The following is an 18,401-nucleotide window of genomic DNA, read 5'->3' as shown; positions in this document are numbered from 1 at the left end:
ATTCAATAGGTAGTATTATACAACTATACCCTCCATACATGTTTAAATAGAAATACCTACATAACTGTAACAAACTAGATGTAAATATAGAGTAAACATTACATATTACATATAATATATAAATATAAGTAGATCTATTAACCAAACCTATCTATAAATATGCAAATATCACCAATCTAAATATCCTCCCAACTGCATCAATACAAATACACAGCTGTACATCTCGACACGAACGTAAATATCATTAAACAGACAAAAATAGATCAATATACATATAAAAATATAAAAATAGAAATATCTACCAATACAAATACCAATATACATATTTAAAGTGCCATATACCTACACTGTATAAATACAAATAGATACCCACACAACTGTAACCCTAGGAAATAGAACTAAACATAGTTATTACAACATACACATATACTTAGATACATATACAAACATATATGTAATTACAAACATATATGTATATATATGCATACATATATACATAGCATACATCCATAAATGTGACAACATACCTACAGAAATATTCCTGTACAAACAGAAGCCTACATATGTACATGACCATGTAATAATCCCTGTCTAGGTGCAAGTCCATACATCTTTAAACAGAACCAGATCAGGAGGGATTGCAGCCGCCAATGTCCCCAGGCTCTCCCTCGGTCTCTTCCTCCCGTGCAGAGCAGCTCTCCTGGACAGGGACGGCAGATGGCACAGCTGGGAAGCAGTGGGAACACTGAGTCAGTATGGGGACGTTTTCCTTGGCAGCAGCTGCACTTCCATCAGGGAAGGGAAGATCTTAGAGCCTCCCCAGGAGGGTTAGAAGGAAAAAGCAGCCGAGCGGGCCAGGCTGTGGTGAGCGCAGCCGCGGCGGGATTGTCCCGCAGCCCCGGCAGCTCGGCACAGCCGGCACGGCTCCCGGGCCCTGCCGGCACAGCTGCCTTGCCCAAGGACAGCCCCTGTGCCGGCCGGGGCAGCTGCGCTGAGCAGCCCCAGCACGGGCAGGGCCCGCTGCTGCCCCGCCGGGCAGTGCCCACGGCCACAGCCCACGCCACCCTCCGTGCCCACAGCTCCCATCCGTCTCACTGGCTCTTGAGACATAAAGGCCATGCGGTGTTTAAGAAAACACCAGAGCTTTACAGTACATCCATCTTCTCTGACAGTGCCATGACAAGCTTTGGGACCTCTCAGAGTCTTCTGTGCCTTGCATAACATGGTGCTCCCAGACAAATGATGTTTGTGCTTCTTGCTGCTGAAAGCAAACACTGCAGCTACCAGTTCTCTCAGCCTGGCCCCTTACTTCCAAATCTCCTTGGTTTCTGTCTGCTGTTGTTAAAACATCTGCTGAGTGGGAAGTGGAGAACTTGTTTTGTTTGGGAAGATGTTGAGACAAATTGGGCATCTGCATACATCTATGGCTTGGGTTGCCAATTATGCATGAAAATACCTACAAGATAAACACCAATGTGATGAAACCACAGCAGCAGAAACAGGAAAACATAATCCTGAATGGCAGGGGTTTTGCATAACTTGGCACATTCCATTTTATGTAATGCATTGCCATTGCACTCAATGCTGTCAGCTGGGGAGAGCACCTAGATGCCAACTTGAAAGGAAACAGGCCCAGAAATTTCCAGTGCCGGTTGGGATTTAAAACTGAAAATGCAGCAGTAAACCTTGGCACATTCAAGGCTGTGGGACTGTAGAGTTTTTAGGTCTTTCTAGCAGGTTCTGGCTTTTGCATGACTTTTCAGTGCTGCAAAGTCACATAATTTACCTTAAGGACTTCTCCTGCCTTGATGCCCTGGTTTAGTTTAGTATAATTTTGAGGTTTGCATCCCATTCAGTTGCCATTTGTTTTTGCAGTAAGAACCCAGGTACAGAAAATTATGGTCTCTGGTCCACAAAAGTAGGCAGTACAATATTGCCTGCTGATCCCATGGAGTTTGAGCTTGCTAGGACTTGTGAGGAGACAAGGAACATCTAAACAGAGCAGCTATTGGGAAGGGAAATTGTGCCTGTTTTCTACAAGAAATGATGTAACTGAAATCTAGAAAATTGATTGATGGGGTGCAGCAGCTGCCTCACTGAGTCTGGTTCAGAACCATTCTGTGAAATGGGACTGGAGGAAAAATGCTTTGGGAACTCCATTTCTAACCACAATCTCAGCTCACAAGAAGCATTTCATCATTAATTCTGTTGGCCTCTTCAGTTCCCAAATTCAACTCCATGAACTACTTTTTTTGCCAGAAATGAGAAAAAGGCAACCCCCAGTACATAGCTGAGGGCAGTGCCAGTGACCACGTGCTTCAGTGACAGAGCTAACATGGATTTAGCTTTTACCACTACCTATAAAGGTACCTTTTAATTTAAATAAGGTATAGAAAGGAGGAACACGGCTGAAAGCACTTTCCTAACTTTTATAACAATTTCTGAGGAAAAACTATGGTGCAAAAGGTTTTAGTAGCTCACTTCCACAACAGTGCTGGTTACCTGTTATAACACCAAGTGCAGTGTTTAATGGGCACCTTGTGTATCAGCAGAATTGCCAGCATGATCTCTGCCAAGCAACTGCTGCAGAATCTTGAAAATCTGCTCAGTTTCAGTTGCTAATCACTAGAGAAGGATAGCAATAGAATAATTGATGTGGTTTTAGAAATCGGCTTTTTTACAATGACACTTCTGTCTCTCACACATAAAACAATAGTATTTTACTTTGCCTTATGTAACCCACACATTTAGGTGGTTTCCCAGACACCAATAGATTTCCCATAGCCCAGTGAGAAAATATAAGTAATTGGAAGTGATAAGCAAAGTTTCAGGGGAAAATGAACAAAACAAATGAAATAATAATTAAAAAAAAAAAAACCCCAACCACAAACTAATATCAAACTGTTCATGGGCTTTCCCTTCTTATCTGCAGGAGTTTTAGAAAACTAACTAGTGAAACTAACTAGTGAATATTTATGGGGTGCAGAGGGAGATGAAAGAAAATTATTCACAGTGAAGCACATGAATTTCATATTTTAGCAGATGAAAATTCACAGCTCAGCTTCTGGAAGTGGAGGTTTTGATCAGGAACTGTCCTACATGTTCAGGCTTCGGAAGCTGAGATGTTCCCAGGGCCTCCAGGGGAGCGTGAGTGCAGAATACATTTGAATTAACGCTTTCGCTTCTCTGTTGCGAAAAGTGTCGGTGGAGCTGATTCTTTCCTTGTCAGGATAATGACATATTTCCTTAAAATTCTGTCACTTTGAATCCAGCTCAGAGGGGTCATTAGCTGGCATAAAACCGGACAGCTGCACAGAAGTCAATGAGCAGCTCCAATCTGGATGTGAGTGCAGAGACCACTGCTGACAGTTTATTCTCTTCACTGCAACAAGGGGATACGTGAAAAGAAACTGTAACTTGAGTCTCTGCTCAAAAATGTGAACCTTTGTGTTCATGGTCCCTGTGTGAGCGCTGATAATTATATGTAAGATCTGCTCTGCTCCTTGGAAGAGCTGTTCAGCTCAGGGATGAGACTGGAGACTCAGGTCTGTGGTTAATTTCTGAGGGTTGCCCTGATGATTCAGGTGCTGGGCAGTGCAAAAAGCTCTGTAAGAAGAGCATTCTGCAGAATATGAACTTGCAGGTGTGTTTATCCCTGTTTCTCAATAGCATTCTAAGAGTTTTCTGGACAGAGGGATCTCTGAACTGCGATTTATTCTGGGAGAGCTAAGGACTGTAAGGTAGAAAGTGTCAAATGTTGTAAGAAAAATGGGTAGACTGAGGGAAAAGAAGTGATGTAATTGCCCAAAGGCAGTAGATCACTGCTTCCAATTCCACTTCAGCAGCAGAAAGCAGCTGTAAAGATGTGTCAGATGGAGTCACTGCATCCAGCATGTTCTTCTGCTTGGTCCCAGTAAAACATGGCTAATGCACTGTCATGCGGGTGAAATGCTTTTCAAATTACAAATGAAAGAGAGCTGTGTGGCTGAGAACATGTTCAAGCTACCAAAGAGATATCAAAGAAGATTTCTGGTTAGAGAATTCTTTTTGTCCTTCCATCCTGAGTCTCCAGTCTCTGGATGAAAAACTATCACAGATTTCTACAAGCATCTGAGGGCTGAAGGAGGAAACCTAATGTGGCAGCAACTTTAAATGTAGGTATAGTTTACCATCTTCAAAACTACCAGCTTTAAAACCCTTTTTCTTACTAATTTCTTCTGCTCCAGCTGTTGCTGCTTGAAGGTCAGTCCTCCTACCCCCTTGCCACGTGGCAACTGTCCCCTGGGTGCCAGGGCTGAAAACAGTCCTCTCCCTAAACCTGTAAGCAGGAAGAATGCTCTGTGCTTTCCAGGAAAGGAACAAACAATGGGTTTGTGTTGTGGAGAGGTCATGAGTTACCAAGATGAAGTGGTTTCCAATTGTAGGTGGTGGAACTTGTCTACCTGCACTGCCCTCATTTCTTCAACACATTATTTGCTATTTGCTCTGGGTTCAAGAACATCAAATGAAGGTAAATCAGAGGGAGTCCTGTGTTACAGACAGATCCAACATGGGAACAGAAAGGGATTTTTTCCTTCTTGGAATCAGTGAGGATTGTGTTAAGCATGAAGTGTAAATGAAAAATTACAGCCATATTTGGATATCCTGGCCTCTTCCACAGTGGCCATTAATAGACATTAATATTTGACTTTACCTGGTGTTCAGTCAAATCTCAATGCACTCAGCGAAAACCACTATTTCTTCCAGAGGACTTGGACCCTTGTCATCACTGAAATCCAGGGGATCAGTGCAGGACTCCTGTGTCCAGGAGGGTGAGCCAGACTAGCACTCTGGTCTCTGTAGATCATTATGGCTGTGACTTTCATGAACAATAATAAACATTCTCCATGCTGCTAAGCCAGCTACATAATGATCTTCCACTTGTCAGGTGGTAGGATCAGCTTGTGCACCTTCACTGCTCTCTGCTACTTTTTGCCAGTTACTTCAGTAACTTCTTGTAATTCTCCACTTGCATTATTTCTTGCAAGGATCTGAGTCCCACCTATGATTCAGTTGCTATTTCTGGTGGTGGGCTCACTTTCCTCTTTTCAAAATGTGTTATAACATTTAAGTATTTAGGTATTTAGCTTGAGAATAAGAAACCCACATAGATGGGAAAATGCCAAAACACATGAATTCCTTCTGGTGCTTGAAGAATAACCTTCACGACCTGCACCACACGGAATGAAAACAGCAGGACTTCCTCTCTTCCACACCTACCCCTAAATTCTTTGGCTCAAACAATGAGGGGAGGTGAAGAATGGCCAGGGCAGTTGGTGACAGAGCGAGGCAAGTGTGTAGGTGAAGACCTCGAGCAGTAAGTGTTAATATGCAAAGATAACAAAAAGATAATTGTTGGCAAGAAGGCATAAAAAAGCATGTTTCATTGGGAAAGGAAACCTGATTTGCAGAACACTGCAGGCATTGTCTGATAAAATGGGTATCAGAACGAAGCAGATCTGAGCTGGACAGATTCTGAACCTCCAAAACTGTAACTTTAACTAGAAATCTTTAATGAGGTGATGGGGAAGCTAAACAAGTGTTCACCACCATAAATTGCATGGGGAAACTAAAGAAGTCAAGATTTCACCTTCATAAATTGCAGGTGCCTTTCATTCTTGTGCGAGACAGCTCTGCAATTCTTTATTCTGGCTGGAGCTTGATACTCAATTTTGCCTTCGTCTGAGAGTTTTTCACTTTCCTCTCTGTGACACTGAAAGTCCTTTTGAGTTCAAATCCTTCTCTGACTCATTAATACTCAGAAAATCACCATGTATTAATTAGCAGGCTGTGATGCTGTGAATCATGACCTTCCTGTGCCCAGTAACTTCCTTCACAGAATCACATGCTCTGTAGTTTCTTCTTTTAATTGTAAAAAGAACCCTGTGGTCCTGTACAAATACTAAACCCCATGGCAGCAATACGATTTTTTAAAATTCCACTGAGTTTGTAACTTGATTTTTTGCTACACAATTTAATGTATTTAATGCATATTTAAATAAATGCTACTTCATTATCTATTTAACACATAGCAGTTCAAGTGGTGCCCCTTATAAGGATTCATCTCAGGCTGCTGCAGTGAAAGACCACAGCAGTAATTTCCATTAGTGTAATTCCTACAAAAATTCCTTTTTCAGGAAGAAAATTTACCAATAAACACACTGCAGTTATGGCCTCACTCTAAAAGTTGCTGAACTCGATGAAAAATATTATTAAAAGAAGGAGTATTTGAATCATGCCTCTAATGAGGGACCACCTATAGAGTGGCTTGGCCTTTCTTTTTCTGTGATTTGTTGTTGCTAAAACTCATCTGCAGTTGCTTGCCAGTTGTATTTCTGGACAGTTTTAATACAAGTAACATAAAGTATTCAACTGATATAATAAGGGCCACGAGGCCTCTAAATTAACTGATATGCTCATAAATCAGAAATGAGAGCTTGCACCCTCATGTTTTATATATCTAGATACAAATATCTGGGTGGTTGCACATACTGAATTCCTGATTACAAAACCTCAGAAATAACTTGCCTGGATCACTCAGAGTGCTCAGTTTTGTAATAAAAATATGGGCATCTCATAAGAGCAAATCTTCAGACACTGAGCTAGGAGAAGATCAGAGATTTCTGGGGACTAATCCCAGTGCACACCAAGGCTGTTTGAAGGATTTGCTGGGTGGAACTTGCCAGAGTGACTGCAGGTGTCTGCATTGTATTTCTTGGGACACTTTTTTTTTTTTTTTTTTTTTTTTGGTGAGTTTTGAAAACACGATCAAACTATAACTGCAAAGGTATATTAGTCTTATCTCTTATATAATATCTTATAATATAATATATATATAATATAATATCTTATCTCTTCATTGAAGGCATGTAAAGTTAGGAGAAACAATGCAGTGAAATTGCTGGTGATGGGACCCAAAGGAGTAGCCCTTTTTTTGTTAAATGAAGCTAAATGGGTGAAATATTTTATGTCAAAATACAACGCACAAAGGAACTTTTCCACTGCCAAGGGATGTTTTTGAAGGTAAAGTGTTGCAGAGAAGTAAAAACATAACCACAGTAAATGGCTACTCAAGTGTGTGGTAAAGATGGGAAAGAAAAGCTGACAGCTATTACAAAAGTCACAATGGGCAGATAGCACCCCAAAACTCATTAAATTGTTGAAAGAACAACACTTTTTGCAGAAAGGAAGGCCAGGTGTTGCACTACCTTATGGAAAATCTGCCCAGCCCCTCTCCTTTTGCTGCTGTTTGCTTCCATCTTAGCATGTTTGAAATATTTCTTCTGCCCTATGGGCTTCCAGAATTATTTTGCCTCAAATAACCTGAACTACCCAACACACTCAGGACATCATGGTGCATCTCCAATATGTGTTCTTGCATGAAAAAGCCAAAAGCCATTCAGGTCCCTTTTGCCACTAAAAAAACTCCACTCTTAGGGGAGATTCTGGGCAGAATCACCTGCAGAGAAAAATACCTTCTTTCTAGAACTTATGCGTGGCTGTGCCTGGAGGAGGAGTATCTGAACCTTGGAAAGAGCTCAGCTCTGGGTGAGTACCTGGCTGCCAGGCACTCTGACAAAGAATCTTGTTATAATATTTTTGTGCAACCTAAGAGGTGACATTAGAAGAAAAGTGAAACGAGCCTCTGTGATTCAGATGAGAGAAGAGATAAAAGTAGATGAAACTACTAATACAAGTACTAATACTAATACAAGTACAACACTTTTTCTCTATGTCCTCTGTCTGCAGACAAGCTTTTAAACTTCTTTGCCATGTAGTGTAGAGAGCTTCTTAACAAGGATTCAGGACATGGATGCATGTTCCGTCTGGGCAGCCAGCACATTCATCCTGTAGCTATCCTATTCCCTTGTCTTTAAACAGGAGGATGAACATGCTCCAGTGGGCACAGAAGCTGTATTTGCCAGTTTCCACTGGCAAGAGATGATGTCTAAAACCCATATAGTTAGAAAATGGGGGGGGGGGGGGGGGGGAAGCTGTGGCCCAAAACTGCCCATTTTCTCAGAAGAATTAGATATGAAGGTAGCAGGACATTGCTTCAAGATCCCTACAACCTATTGGCTCCTGTTGCTCCTCCTAGGAAAGGGGGCAGCCACCCTTGATGGACACTGCAGGACTGTGACTTCAGTGACCTGTCCTGGTTAAGATTCTAACACAGAAAATATATAGCAAGTTCCCCAAATTCAAGACATATTCCAGTAAATTAATTCTCATTCCTTGCACTGCTTTCCTTCTGTTCTGGTTCCTGTCTCCCTGGCTGCTCCTCCTTTCAGCAGCTTGGTGATATTTCTATATTCTCTTCTATATCATTAGTGCATTTAAAGGTCCAACTGAGATAGCTCTAATTCTGTCCTTCCTGACTGATCACAACCTCAGATGGGATTTGCCATTTATGGCTGACAGCCTGAAGAAATTAAATGTCTTAATGGCTGCTCCTCTATTTTGGGCTTTGTTTTTAAAATAAATTTCAAAAGCACAGTACGAAGTGCACATGCATACTGAAAGCAGCAGAAGGATGTTTAGAAATATATTTAAATTAAAAAGGTTACTTCTCCCTCCTGCTGCCTTCTTTTTGAAATGAGTCTCCACCACTATAAAGAAAGAGGTAAACATATCTGGGAAGAAAAACCCAAGCATAACATCTTTCAAGTCACATAAAAATGCTTTAAGTAACTAAATAAAATGTGGTGCCTGTAAATATGCGACTGTTATGGCCCAAATATTTCCTAAACCTAAGCTTTAACTCTTTGGGAGAACTTTGAATAGCCACAGCTCAGGCTCTTGTGTGAGCAAGGTTAAACCAGTGCACTTTTTATTACAACTACTCTTTCAGACTAAGACTTTGGAGGCAAATGCATGAATGACGTACACAAAACTACTCTGCAGCTCATGTAATGGCAGGCAATCGTCTTCTTCCCTAAAATCTGGGTTGTCTTATTCCCACTTTGGGAACTGGTAACTACTCAGAGGCTTAGATTTATTCCATAAAGCAGGGAAGTGCTTTTCCAGGAAAGGCCAGTAATCCCACTGATGTAACGGAATCGCTGAGGTTACTAACCAGGAGTCATCAGTGTTTCTGTTCTGGACCAAGATCTGTGTCTGCAGCATCTGACAAGCTTCAGTGTTCTGCACTAAGCTTCAACAGCACAGCTTTAGAATAATTTAATTTTCCTTGGAGCTGCAGGAATTTCCCAATACCTGTTTTAAAAACACTGCATGTGGTCACAGCAATAATGCTGAAAAACAGGATGTAATCTGATGCAATTTGATTTGATGGATGAGGAGACACCCACGCAAAGAGTAGGGGACCAACCTCATTTTCAAATCAACACTGTGGCTTCACACAAAAATGTAACAGAGATATCCCTGGAGCTGGGGAAATTCAGCTGAAAGCTCTCATCTGCTTCTTAAGAATGCTTTGAGGAAATCACATATAATGGATTTTTGTGCCTTATATTGATGAAGATATTAATGCAGTATTTATGATATTTTTTGTTGGGAAAGGAATGGCAGATTATTAGAAGCAATTTGCTTTAAGCCATAAATAAATTTCAGAGTGCCTTGGGTCAGCCACAAAACTGTTGTTCTATGTTTATAACATTTTTGGTAGAAATCATCTAATTAACATTGCAGGGAGTGAGCCAGGCACTGCACTCACAAAGTTAAAACTGTCTGGTCATCAGCCTGACTGCGAGGTTTCACTGACATAACAGATGGAGCCTGGCTTTTGCTGTCTGGAGGGACATACACACCATTTATTCACACAGTTTACAAAAACAAGATGTATGCCCTGTTCTCGTGTTATTAAAGTTACTTTTTTACAGTGGAGCCACAATCTGTCAGTTCAGTCCCTTGAGACAAGTACAGTTAGGTCACAAGTACAAAACTGTGGGTAAGACAATAACACCTTCACTACAGAAAATGTCATATGAGCAAGGGAAATCTGCTGTTGCCATCATGTCCCCTGGAGTGACTGTCGGGTGCAGAGGATGTTCTGGTGTCACCTGTAGCCATCTATTCTCTCTAAAAGCCATTCTGCCCCTTGCTTTCCCAATCACTACTTAGTGGCATATAAATTAAGAATAGTCTTAGAAAAGGACTAGACTTAAATTCCAACTGAAGACCCCTTGGGAAGGGGGAGAAAGCAGGTGGAGGAAGATCTGGGAAGTCTGAGCTCATTGCAGATGGGTTGTCTACAACAATGCTCATCTCCTCCCATGATGGCTCCCCAGCAGAAACAACACTGCAAATCAAATGCCTGACTACTTGTAAAGTGAACTCCACTGTTTTGAAGCAAAAGGCAGGATTTTTCAAAATATTTCAGTTCAGCTACGTTTCATTTACCATTAATGGGGAATTTTGCCAGCACCGCCTTTGCCAGCAGCATTATGACCAGTGAAATATTTGAAAAATTTTACCTAGAGAGGATCAATGGTTTTGTCTTGTTCTGTGTAGTTGTTTTGTTTGAGTAGATCTCAGGATGATCTGAATCATCCAACTCATTTAAACAAGTCCTACCAAAGGGAACTCGGAACTGAACTCAAATCCGTAATCTGCATGTAGAACCCACTATTCTTCTCTGCAGTGGACAATACCAGAACACTTCACCTTTCTCTTCACCTTCAGTCTTTTAAATCCTTCCCCCTACACTCTTGTGGGTGTTTAAAAGTCCTATCTCACTGAACTTTCCTCCTGAAATGCCACCAGGTTGTAAGTAATTGCAACCACAGTTTTCCACAGAGATTACTTTCTGATTTTGTTAGAAACCGTAAATTATGCAGCAGTGAATTTTGAGTGGAGAGAAGAAAAGGCTGAGTTAATAACAATGGACATGCTTTACCTTTGGGTCATGTATTCCAGAAAGTTCTTCATAGATCTTCTCTCCTACCATGACAGCAGCTAGGTTGGCTGTGTATGTCGACAGACAAAACAAGCAGAAAATAGCCCAGAGATTCATTAAAAACCTTCCAGTCCAGCACTTTGGGGGTTTGATGGCAGCTGTTCTTCCAAACAGGATTGCATAGCAGACATTGAGGGCAGAGGAGAAGGAGAACACTTTGTTCCTGTTCCTTCCCTTAGGGGTCATTCCAAAAGGACTTTTCCACTCATACAAGGTGAGGAATACTGCTGTGATGTGAAGAGCAACAAATATCCCCAGCCACATAGTCCAGTGAAGTGGCCACATAAAGGCTCCAATAGGAGCTGCAGTGTCTTTGGTCCTCACTAAAATCCCCAAGCTGGTTGAAAAAAAAGGGCTGGTGAAATCAATCACTTGGCTTCGGGCAGTGTTGATGCTGAATGATGTCACTGCCATGTGAGCTGTACCAGCAAGAAGGTCTCCCACCAGCCCTGTCCAGTGGCCATTCTTCCAGGCACCGTATTTTCCATCCCCAACAATGTACAAGTCAAAATCAAAATTCATATCCTCAGCCAGCTTCTCCAGCAAGTCAATGCAGTAGCCATAGCAGCACTTCTTCAGCTCAATGGGGACGGTGTCATTTCCCCCTTGGAGGGTTTTAAACAGGTTGTCCAGCACACCTGAATCATTGGTCAGTGGGTCCAGGCACAGCTGCCCTGCTGGGCAAAGACCTTCATCATCTACGTCCCTTGTGAAGACAAAGGGATGCTCTATCAGAGTCACCACCCTCAGGTGCAGCCGGGTGGGGTGTTGCATGTGACTTTTATGTCTCTGTGCCTGTTCTGGCCATATGCCATAGTCCATGATGATCTTCCCTTCTTGCCAGCTCCCCAGGCACATCCACATTGGGTTTCCAACAGGGTCGTGCTGCAGATTCCAGATGAAGAAATTATTTTCTGAGCTGACAATGGATGAGCCCTTCACCTTAATGTGGCCACTGAGACCATCAAAAGTTGTGTTGGCTAAAAACCTGTTGGAGAGAGAAAGCAGGGGAATCAGAAGCAGACAGCTGGACCATGAATTTATGTTGGAGAGAGTAGATAGGGATGTTGCTGAACACCTGGACCATTAATAGCACATAGATCCTATGGTACAATGAACCAGCCACATAATTTATGGCTAAATTATATGGGGATGCTCCCCTACCTATCTAATGCAAATGAAAACTCCTCAGGAAAGATGTATTTTTTACTTACTAGAAAAAATGAATACGAGAACAGTAATTTTTTCAGTTACCTTTGTCTCACAAACTGATGAAATACAGGTTAGTTCTAAACTGAACTCACCACATCTGCTGTCACTTTCCTAGATAAAAATATATATGAAAATGGAAGAGTGGAAATTATGTATGAAATGTCCTTCCAAGAAAACTGCTACAATCTCAGTAAGATCTAGCTTACATATGAGGGGCTACTGAAGTGCTGTCAACAGCTTTCAAGCACTCTCAAGTGAACCAGTCTGGATTCAAAAATGCAAATTTGGCATTGGTAAATCACTGTTAGACACTTCAGAAAAAAGTAAGGGAAGAAAGTGAAAGATGGTTGCTCTAGGACAGTCAGTTTTAATGTTTTAATTCTTACAAAAAAAACCCACAAAAAAAGCAGTTTTTAAAAAAAAATGTGCAAAAGTAATGTTCTTAAAAGTGCAGTGCTGCCATTGAAGAAGATCTCATGAAGTGTGCCAGTTTTGCACTGCACATTTTGCATTGAGAATTCTGGGCTTTTACTATTCCAGATACTGACAATAAAGTTGCGTATTTCCTTTGTATTGGAAGGCAGTGTTTGCTAGTAGTTGTCCACTGTGCCTATTAAATTCAGCTTCTGGCAAGCCATCATCAAAGAGGCTAAAAACAACATGGATAAAGGAGCTGAGAACTCAGCAGGATTTAAGTGTTTGAAGCAGAAAATCCTTTTCAGTGTGAACACCATGACCAGCTGAACTGCATGCTTGCTAACAACAGAGCTGCTATGCATTTGGCAGGGGCTGCACAAGCCTTACAACAGTGGTTCCATTAAAAACAACTGAGTTAAATTGCTGCTAATATGGTGCAAGGCAAGACACGTGCATTTTTTTCAGTAAGAGGCATTCAGAAGACAGACTACTCAGCTGTTGTAGCAGAATACAGCACTTCATATTGGTCCTGAGAATTGGATGAAAGTAAGTGTTGGAAGAAGTGTGAAGGCTGTCATTCCAGCCTCAATAAGGAAGACATAAACTTTTAAATAGACTTAACTGTTTATCAATAGTTACAGAGGATAGAAAATAACCTTAAATTGATTTGAAAAGGATACATCAATTGCAAGTGTGTGTAAATCCAAACTTCTGTCTGGTTTCTACACTTTATTCTGATAACTTTTGATGATTTTTGATGGGGTTTCAGCAGTTAAAACTCTGCACTGTTTAAGTCTCAAGGTCACAGAAATTTTACCCCTTTGCAGAGGTAAATTTATGAAAGTAAATGCTTTAGTTTTGAGTGTGGTTGTGTCCGTGATAGGCTTCTGTAAGGCAGCTTCACAGTTCTTGCTCAGTCTCCTTTGAGTAGGTTGAGTTTAGAGAAAGATGACACAGACAATACTCTCAAAAGCAGATGATCTGTACATAAGCTAGCCTGGGTCTGGAAATCACACCTAAAAAAGGCAGACAGGTGTTTATAAATATAAACGTATATAAACTATATATACCGTTTTCATGTTTTAAATCCATTTTAAATCCATTTAGTCCAGTGTTAAAGGACACCATAGCTCCAGTAATCAGTGGTATCTGCCACTGTTTGCCCACTCCTTCCCTCCTAATCCGTGCTTTCTATCTGATGGTGTAACTTCCCTGTTTGTGTATGCAAACACTATCAAGACGAAGTTTATGGGAGCAGGTAATTTTTAGCACTAAAGGAAGGTTTACGTACCCATAAACTTGTTTGGGTTTTATCTCTTTCTTACTTTTATCTCCCTCAGTCTCTGTAACAAATTATGCGACTTCTTTACAAGCTTTCCTGGGCATACAGGCCGAAGCCATCGCTGTGACAGTAAAAGTAAAACCCTTCCATGTGTGCAGATGGACCTGCATGACAATTTTTTTAGAAGATGTTCACAAAAATGCCAAAAACGGAGGAAGACAAGTCCTCAGGTGGAATAAGCTTGCAAAGTTCTCATGAATTTGGCCCCATGTTGCTAATACAGCATGACCTGGGCATGAGAATGCTGCAAAGCAGGTGCTTTCGGAGTAACTGAAGCCACGGAACAATGCATTACATTAATTTTCTGAAGGTGGAAGGAGAGCATTGGAATTAATGCACACTGTTCCCTGACATGTGCAGTAGAAGCAAGCACACCCAGGAGGGCAGAACAAGCCCTCTGTACCTGTCCTGTGGTTCTGTAAGGAGCGGGTACCCGAGAGAGATTTAGCAGCATTTGAATGTACAACTTCACCACCTCATCAAGTTAGTGGCTTACTTTGCAGCTGATTTGCATGTTCTGTATTTTTCTGTAGTGACAGAACATGAATCAAAATAAATGATGGGAACCATGCTGGAGAAGCATTTTAACAACACTCTGTTTTATACACAAGCAGCTGCGGCTGCTGAGCATTTGCATGCACTGTGAGCAGCACCAGTGAAACTCATGCCAGCAACTTCAAGTGAAAACTCCTTTACTCGATAACTTAGGAAACAGATAAGAGGCTCTGACTACACTTCTTAAGCTAGAGATCTTCAGCGTGAATCTTTGGGAATTACAAGTGCTGAGTACTGCACAGACATGCTGGCAGTATCTGAGCAGCTGTTTCAGAAGGGCTACTGACAGATTTATATGGAAAGATAGCCTGCACAAATTTCAGAAGGTGAAGATCCTCAGGTCTGACAGCTGAATGAATTTTCTTGATGCTGTGTCAATATATGAGAGCTGACGTTGACAGTGACAGTCTATAACTGCATCAAAGCTTTATCTGAGTAATTTCAGTTTGAATGACTCCAAAGTGTGTCATTTGTTCTTTTCAGCTTTGTTTCTCATGTGCTTTGTTACAAGAACTGCTTCTTAGACCTTTAGCAGTACTATCACTCTCCGGTAGCAGTATCTTTGTAGTATATTTAAGAATGACCTAATGAAATTATTTTCTCTCACTCTTGATAGTTGGATCATTCCACCTCTCTTTTTGGGAAGCTTACTGGAGGCAAGTGAGCTCTAGTTCTTGGAGGCAAGAACTAGAATTGGCAGGGAAAAAGAGAAGGTTCTGGGGAGAACTTTTAGTAGCCTTGCAGTTATTAAAGGGATTACAATACAGATGGAGAGACTTCTTACTGATAGGACAAGAGGGAATGGCTTCAAACTGCCAGAGGGCAGGGTTAGATGGGATACTGGGAATGAGTTCTTCCCTGTGAGAGTGGGGAGGCCCTGGCACTGGCTGCCCAGAGAAGCTGTGGCTGCCCCATCCCTGTAAGTGCTCAAGACCAGGTTGGACAGGGCTGGGAGAAACCTGGGATAGTGGAAGGCGTCCCTACCTATAGGAAGGGGTGGAATGAGGTGACGTTTAAGGTCCCTTCCAACCCAAACCATTCTGTGAGTTTATGGATCTATGAAATAGCAGGTTGATGAAATTACCCAAGAAGCTGAGTTAAATCTGTAAGACTAATTAAAGCTATAAGACAAGATGAGGCTTTGAAATTTTAATGCCTTGTTCCATCAACAAGGATGCTCCCGGGAGGAGGCAAGAATAGATGAGGGAATCAATCCCATTGCAAGAGGAATAATGGACAGTGACTTACAACAGTAGAATCTCCAGGGGGCTGTACATCTATACCCATATCCATGCAGATACAAGCATGCTTTGCCATGTACTAGCCCATTATTCTGCTCTTGGGTGCACTTAAATGTCTGCACAGCCAAGGTATGAGATCAATGCTGGCAGAAGAAATTCTTGCTATGCCAGACAGTGGGGCTGCTGTCCATCCACCCTTTGCAGAGGGCCGAGGTGGAGGTCTGAGCACTGCTTCTTCTCCATCATCCCCTTCTCCATCCCCATGCACGGCAGTTCCAAGGCTTCCCACCAAGACAGGTGTGTTCATTCAGACTGAAAAATGCACTCATTAGTAAAAAGCAGTTAAATACCAGACAAAATTTTCATCTTTGGAGGCTAAAAATGCCTAAAAGCCCTGGTGAGATGGGCCAGGTTGGTCACAGTGAAGCCACTCATCAGCATGTCACAGTTAAGAAATTAATGGCACCACTCAGAGTTAACAGTTATGCTGCTGATGCAAATGCATCACTTCTGGCCATCAGGTACCTGTCTCGCTCATACACTGCAGAAACAGCTGCACTGATCTAGGACAAGGGCTTCTCTAACCTGCTATTTTCTCTTTAATAGAGTTCACAAGCAAATGTATAGGGAAAAAAACCAAGGCTAAGCATAAAATTCTTTCTTTCACTTCCACGATATCTTTACCAATATGAAGGTAAAAGAAGTTTCACAGATGTGAAATTGCATATTGTCTCCCAAAATATAACAAAAGCTAATGGTTCTCCATAGAGAGAAACAATGATGAATTATTTTTCATGAATACATTTAAGTGTTTTACTTTTGTTTTCCTTTTTTTTAATCTCTTCTTCAAACCTCAAAAAGCCTATTCAGAAAACTGCTGTCCTCTTGATACTTTAAGAAGGCTCCTGCTGACTTTTACTTTTCAGTTAAAATATCCAGAATAATGTGGCAAAATAAACATCACAGGTCACTGGGGTATTGTGAGTTGGTCCAGTGTTTATTTCCCAAGCTCTCTTCCACTCTTTGGAAACGGAGTTTTTGACCCTGAACGGACGAGTGGACTAAGGAAATGATAGGGTCTCAAATGGCTGTGTTTCGAGCAGTGCTGTTAATACAAGATTGTGCAGACATATCCAAGAAAAAATTACGTTTTTCAAAAAAAACCTCAAGAATTTTTATCCTAACTCTGTCCAACAAAATCTTTAAGTTGAACACCAGATGTAATGGGGGAAAAACATGCAACAGTTGCTGGATGTAGATTAAGTGATGAATTCATGTAGTTAGCCAAGACATTTTTGCTTGTTTTCAGAAAGTACCATGCAAGTTTTCAACTCATATGTTAAAAACATTAATATTTCTAAACAGGAACACAGAAGTCATTTTAGGAAGAGCTTCTATATAGCAACATGCAGCAGAAACAGCACATTGTACTTTTGAGTGCTCTCACCAGAAGAAACTGAGGAGATGAAGATGCATTTTTTTCCTCTCTTTTCCATGGAAGCATACTATCAAGGGCTACTACACATCTTTACATTGTCCAAGGGCTTAGACAGTGCAAATATTCTGTTTTGTACACTCAGAATCTCAGAGAATTTGATGGTAGCCCACTTTACATGAGTAAATATAAATAAAGTTTCAGAGCACAGTCTGTAACCTAGCCTATGTTTACTATGTGATCTCTACTTCTGTGGAACAGTGTCTTCTTCTTCCACCACAATCTTCCACCAGAAGTTCTAGCTTCTCTCCCAGTGTGGCAAAGTCAAAATTTCATTATCTGCCCAGAGGTAAAGAAGCAGGAGGAAACACTGAAACAAACATGTTTGTGAGGGAGGGTTAGCAGCATGATAGCTAAACCACAGAGAATGGTGGGAGGGAGAAGAAAAATATTTTTCTTGCAATACAGCAAATATCACCTGGGGCAGGGGGGAAAAGGCAAAACTTACTTTGACAAATACTGGCCTGAAGTGATATTCCTTTCATCCGTGTCCATACAGTTCATTGTACTTGGAATGAGAGCCAGTTCAGGCTGGATCACGGTGGCTGCTGCCACAGCCCTGGCTACTAGCTCCATGGCATCCTGCACGTAATGCTCGAAGACCGACTGAGTTGTCTTGCCATGAGCGATGAGACCAAGGGGCAAACCTTCTGTCCTCAGCTCTTCCACATTCTGTGAATCCCCAATAATCCAGTGCAGCTCTGGAGGCATCACACCAAACTGTGTGGTTATCTCAAAAATCCTCCGTGTTTTCTCCATGTCACACCCAAACATCACCATGGTTGATGTTGTGTCTTTGATGCTCTCCAGGTAAAACTGCAAGTAGTTCAGAAGGTCACTGGCTGAAGTGAAGTTTGCTGTGATGTTTATAATGGACCCCAGGTGGAACTTGGAGCTCTGTTGTGTGAGGAAGAGAAAATCTGTGATGTTCCACTCCTCCTGGCACAGCATCAGGCTGAAATTGTACCAGTTGTTCATCACGAGAATCGAGAAAGTGACGTCAGCATCAGAACTCAGTGTGTTTTCTAAGCTCATCTGCAGGTGAAGGGGGTTCTGTGGTTAAAAAAATGAAAGACATTGATCAGAAATATCCTGGAAACAAGCTAGTGAGTCTGATTAATTTTTATACACTCCTTTAGTTCAAAGTAACCACCTGCCAATCAACAGAACTGTGTGACCAAC

At 41.6% G+C, this 18,401-nt stretch overlaps 2 protein-coding genes across 2 annotated transcripts in view; one reads left to right on the top strand and one right to left on the bottom strand.

The window, feature by feature from the left end:
• Window positions 1-18,401, top strand: part of LOC137465348 (3'-5' RNA helicase YTHDC2-like) — a 163,083-nt gene that overhangs the window by 109,750 nt on the left and 34,932 nt on the right. The window lies entirely within an intron of this gene.
• LOC137464368 (glutamate receptor ionotropic, NMDA 3A-like) overlaps window positions 10,859-18,401 on the bottom strand; it is a 32,530-nt gene continuing 24,987 nt past the window's right edge. Inside the window, 2 exon segments of the mRNA XM_068175665.1 lie at window positions 10,859-11,945; window positions 17,668-18,272. Coding sequence (XP_068031766.1) covers window positions 10,874-11,945; window positions 17,668-18,272 — 1,677 coding nt within the window. The 3' untranslated portion in view covers window positions 10,859-10,873.

The sequence above is a fragment of the Anomalospiza imberbis genome, chromosome Z (assembly GCF_031753505.1).
Source record: "Anomalospiza imberbis isolate Cuckoo-Finch-1a 21T00152 chromosome Z, ASM3175350v1, whole genome shotgun sequence".
Classification (NCBI taxonomy): domain Eukaryota; kingdom Metazoa; phylum Chordata; class Aves; order Passeriformes; family Viduidae; genus Anomalospiza; species Anomalospiza imberbis.
This window is presented reverse-complemented; position numbering and strand designations above follow the sequence as displayed.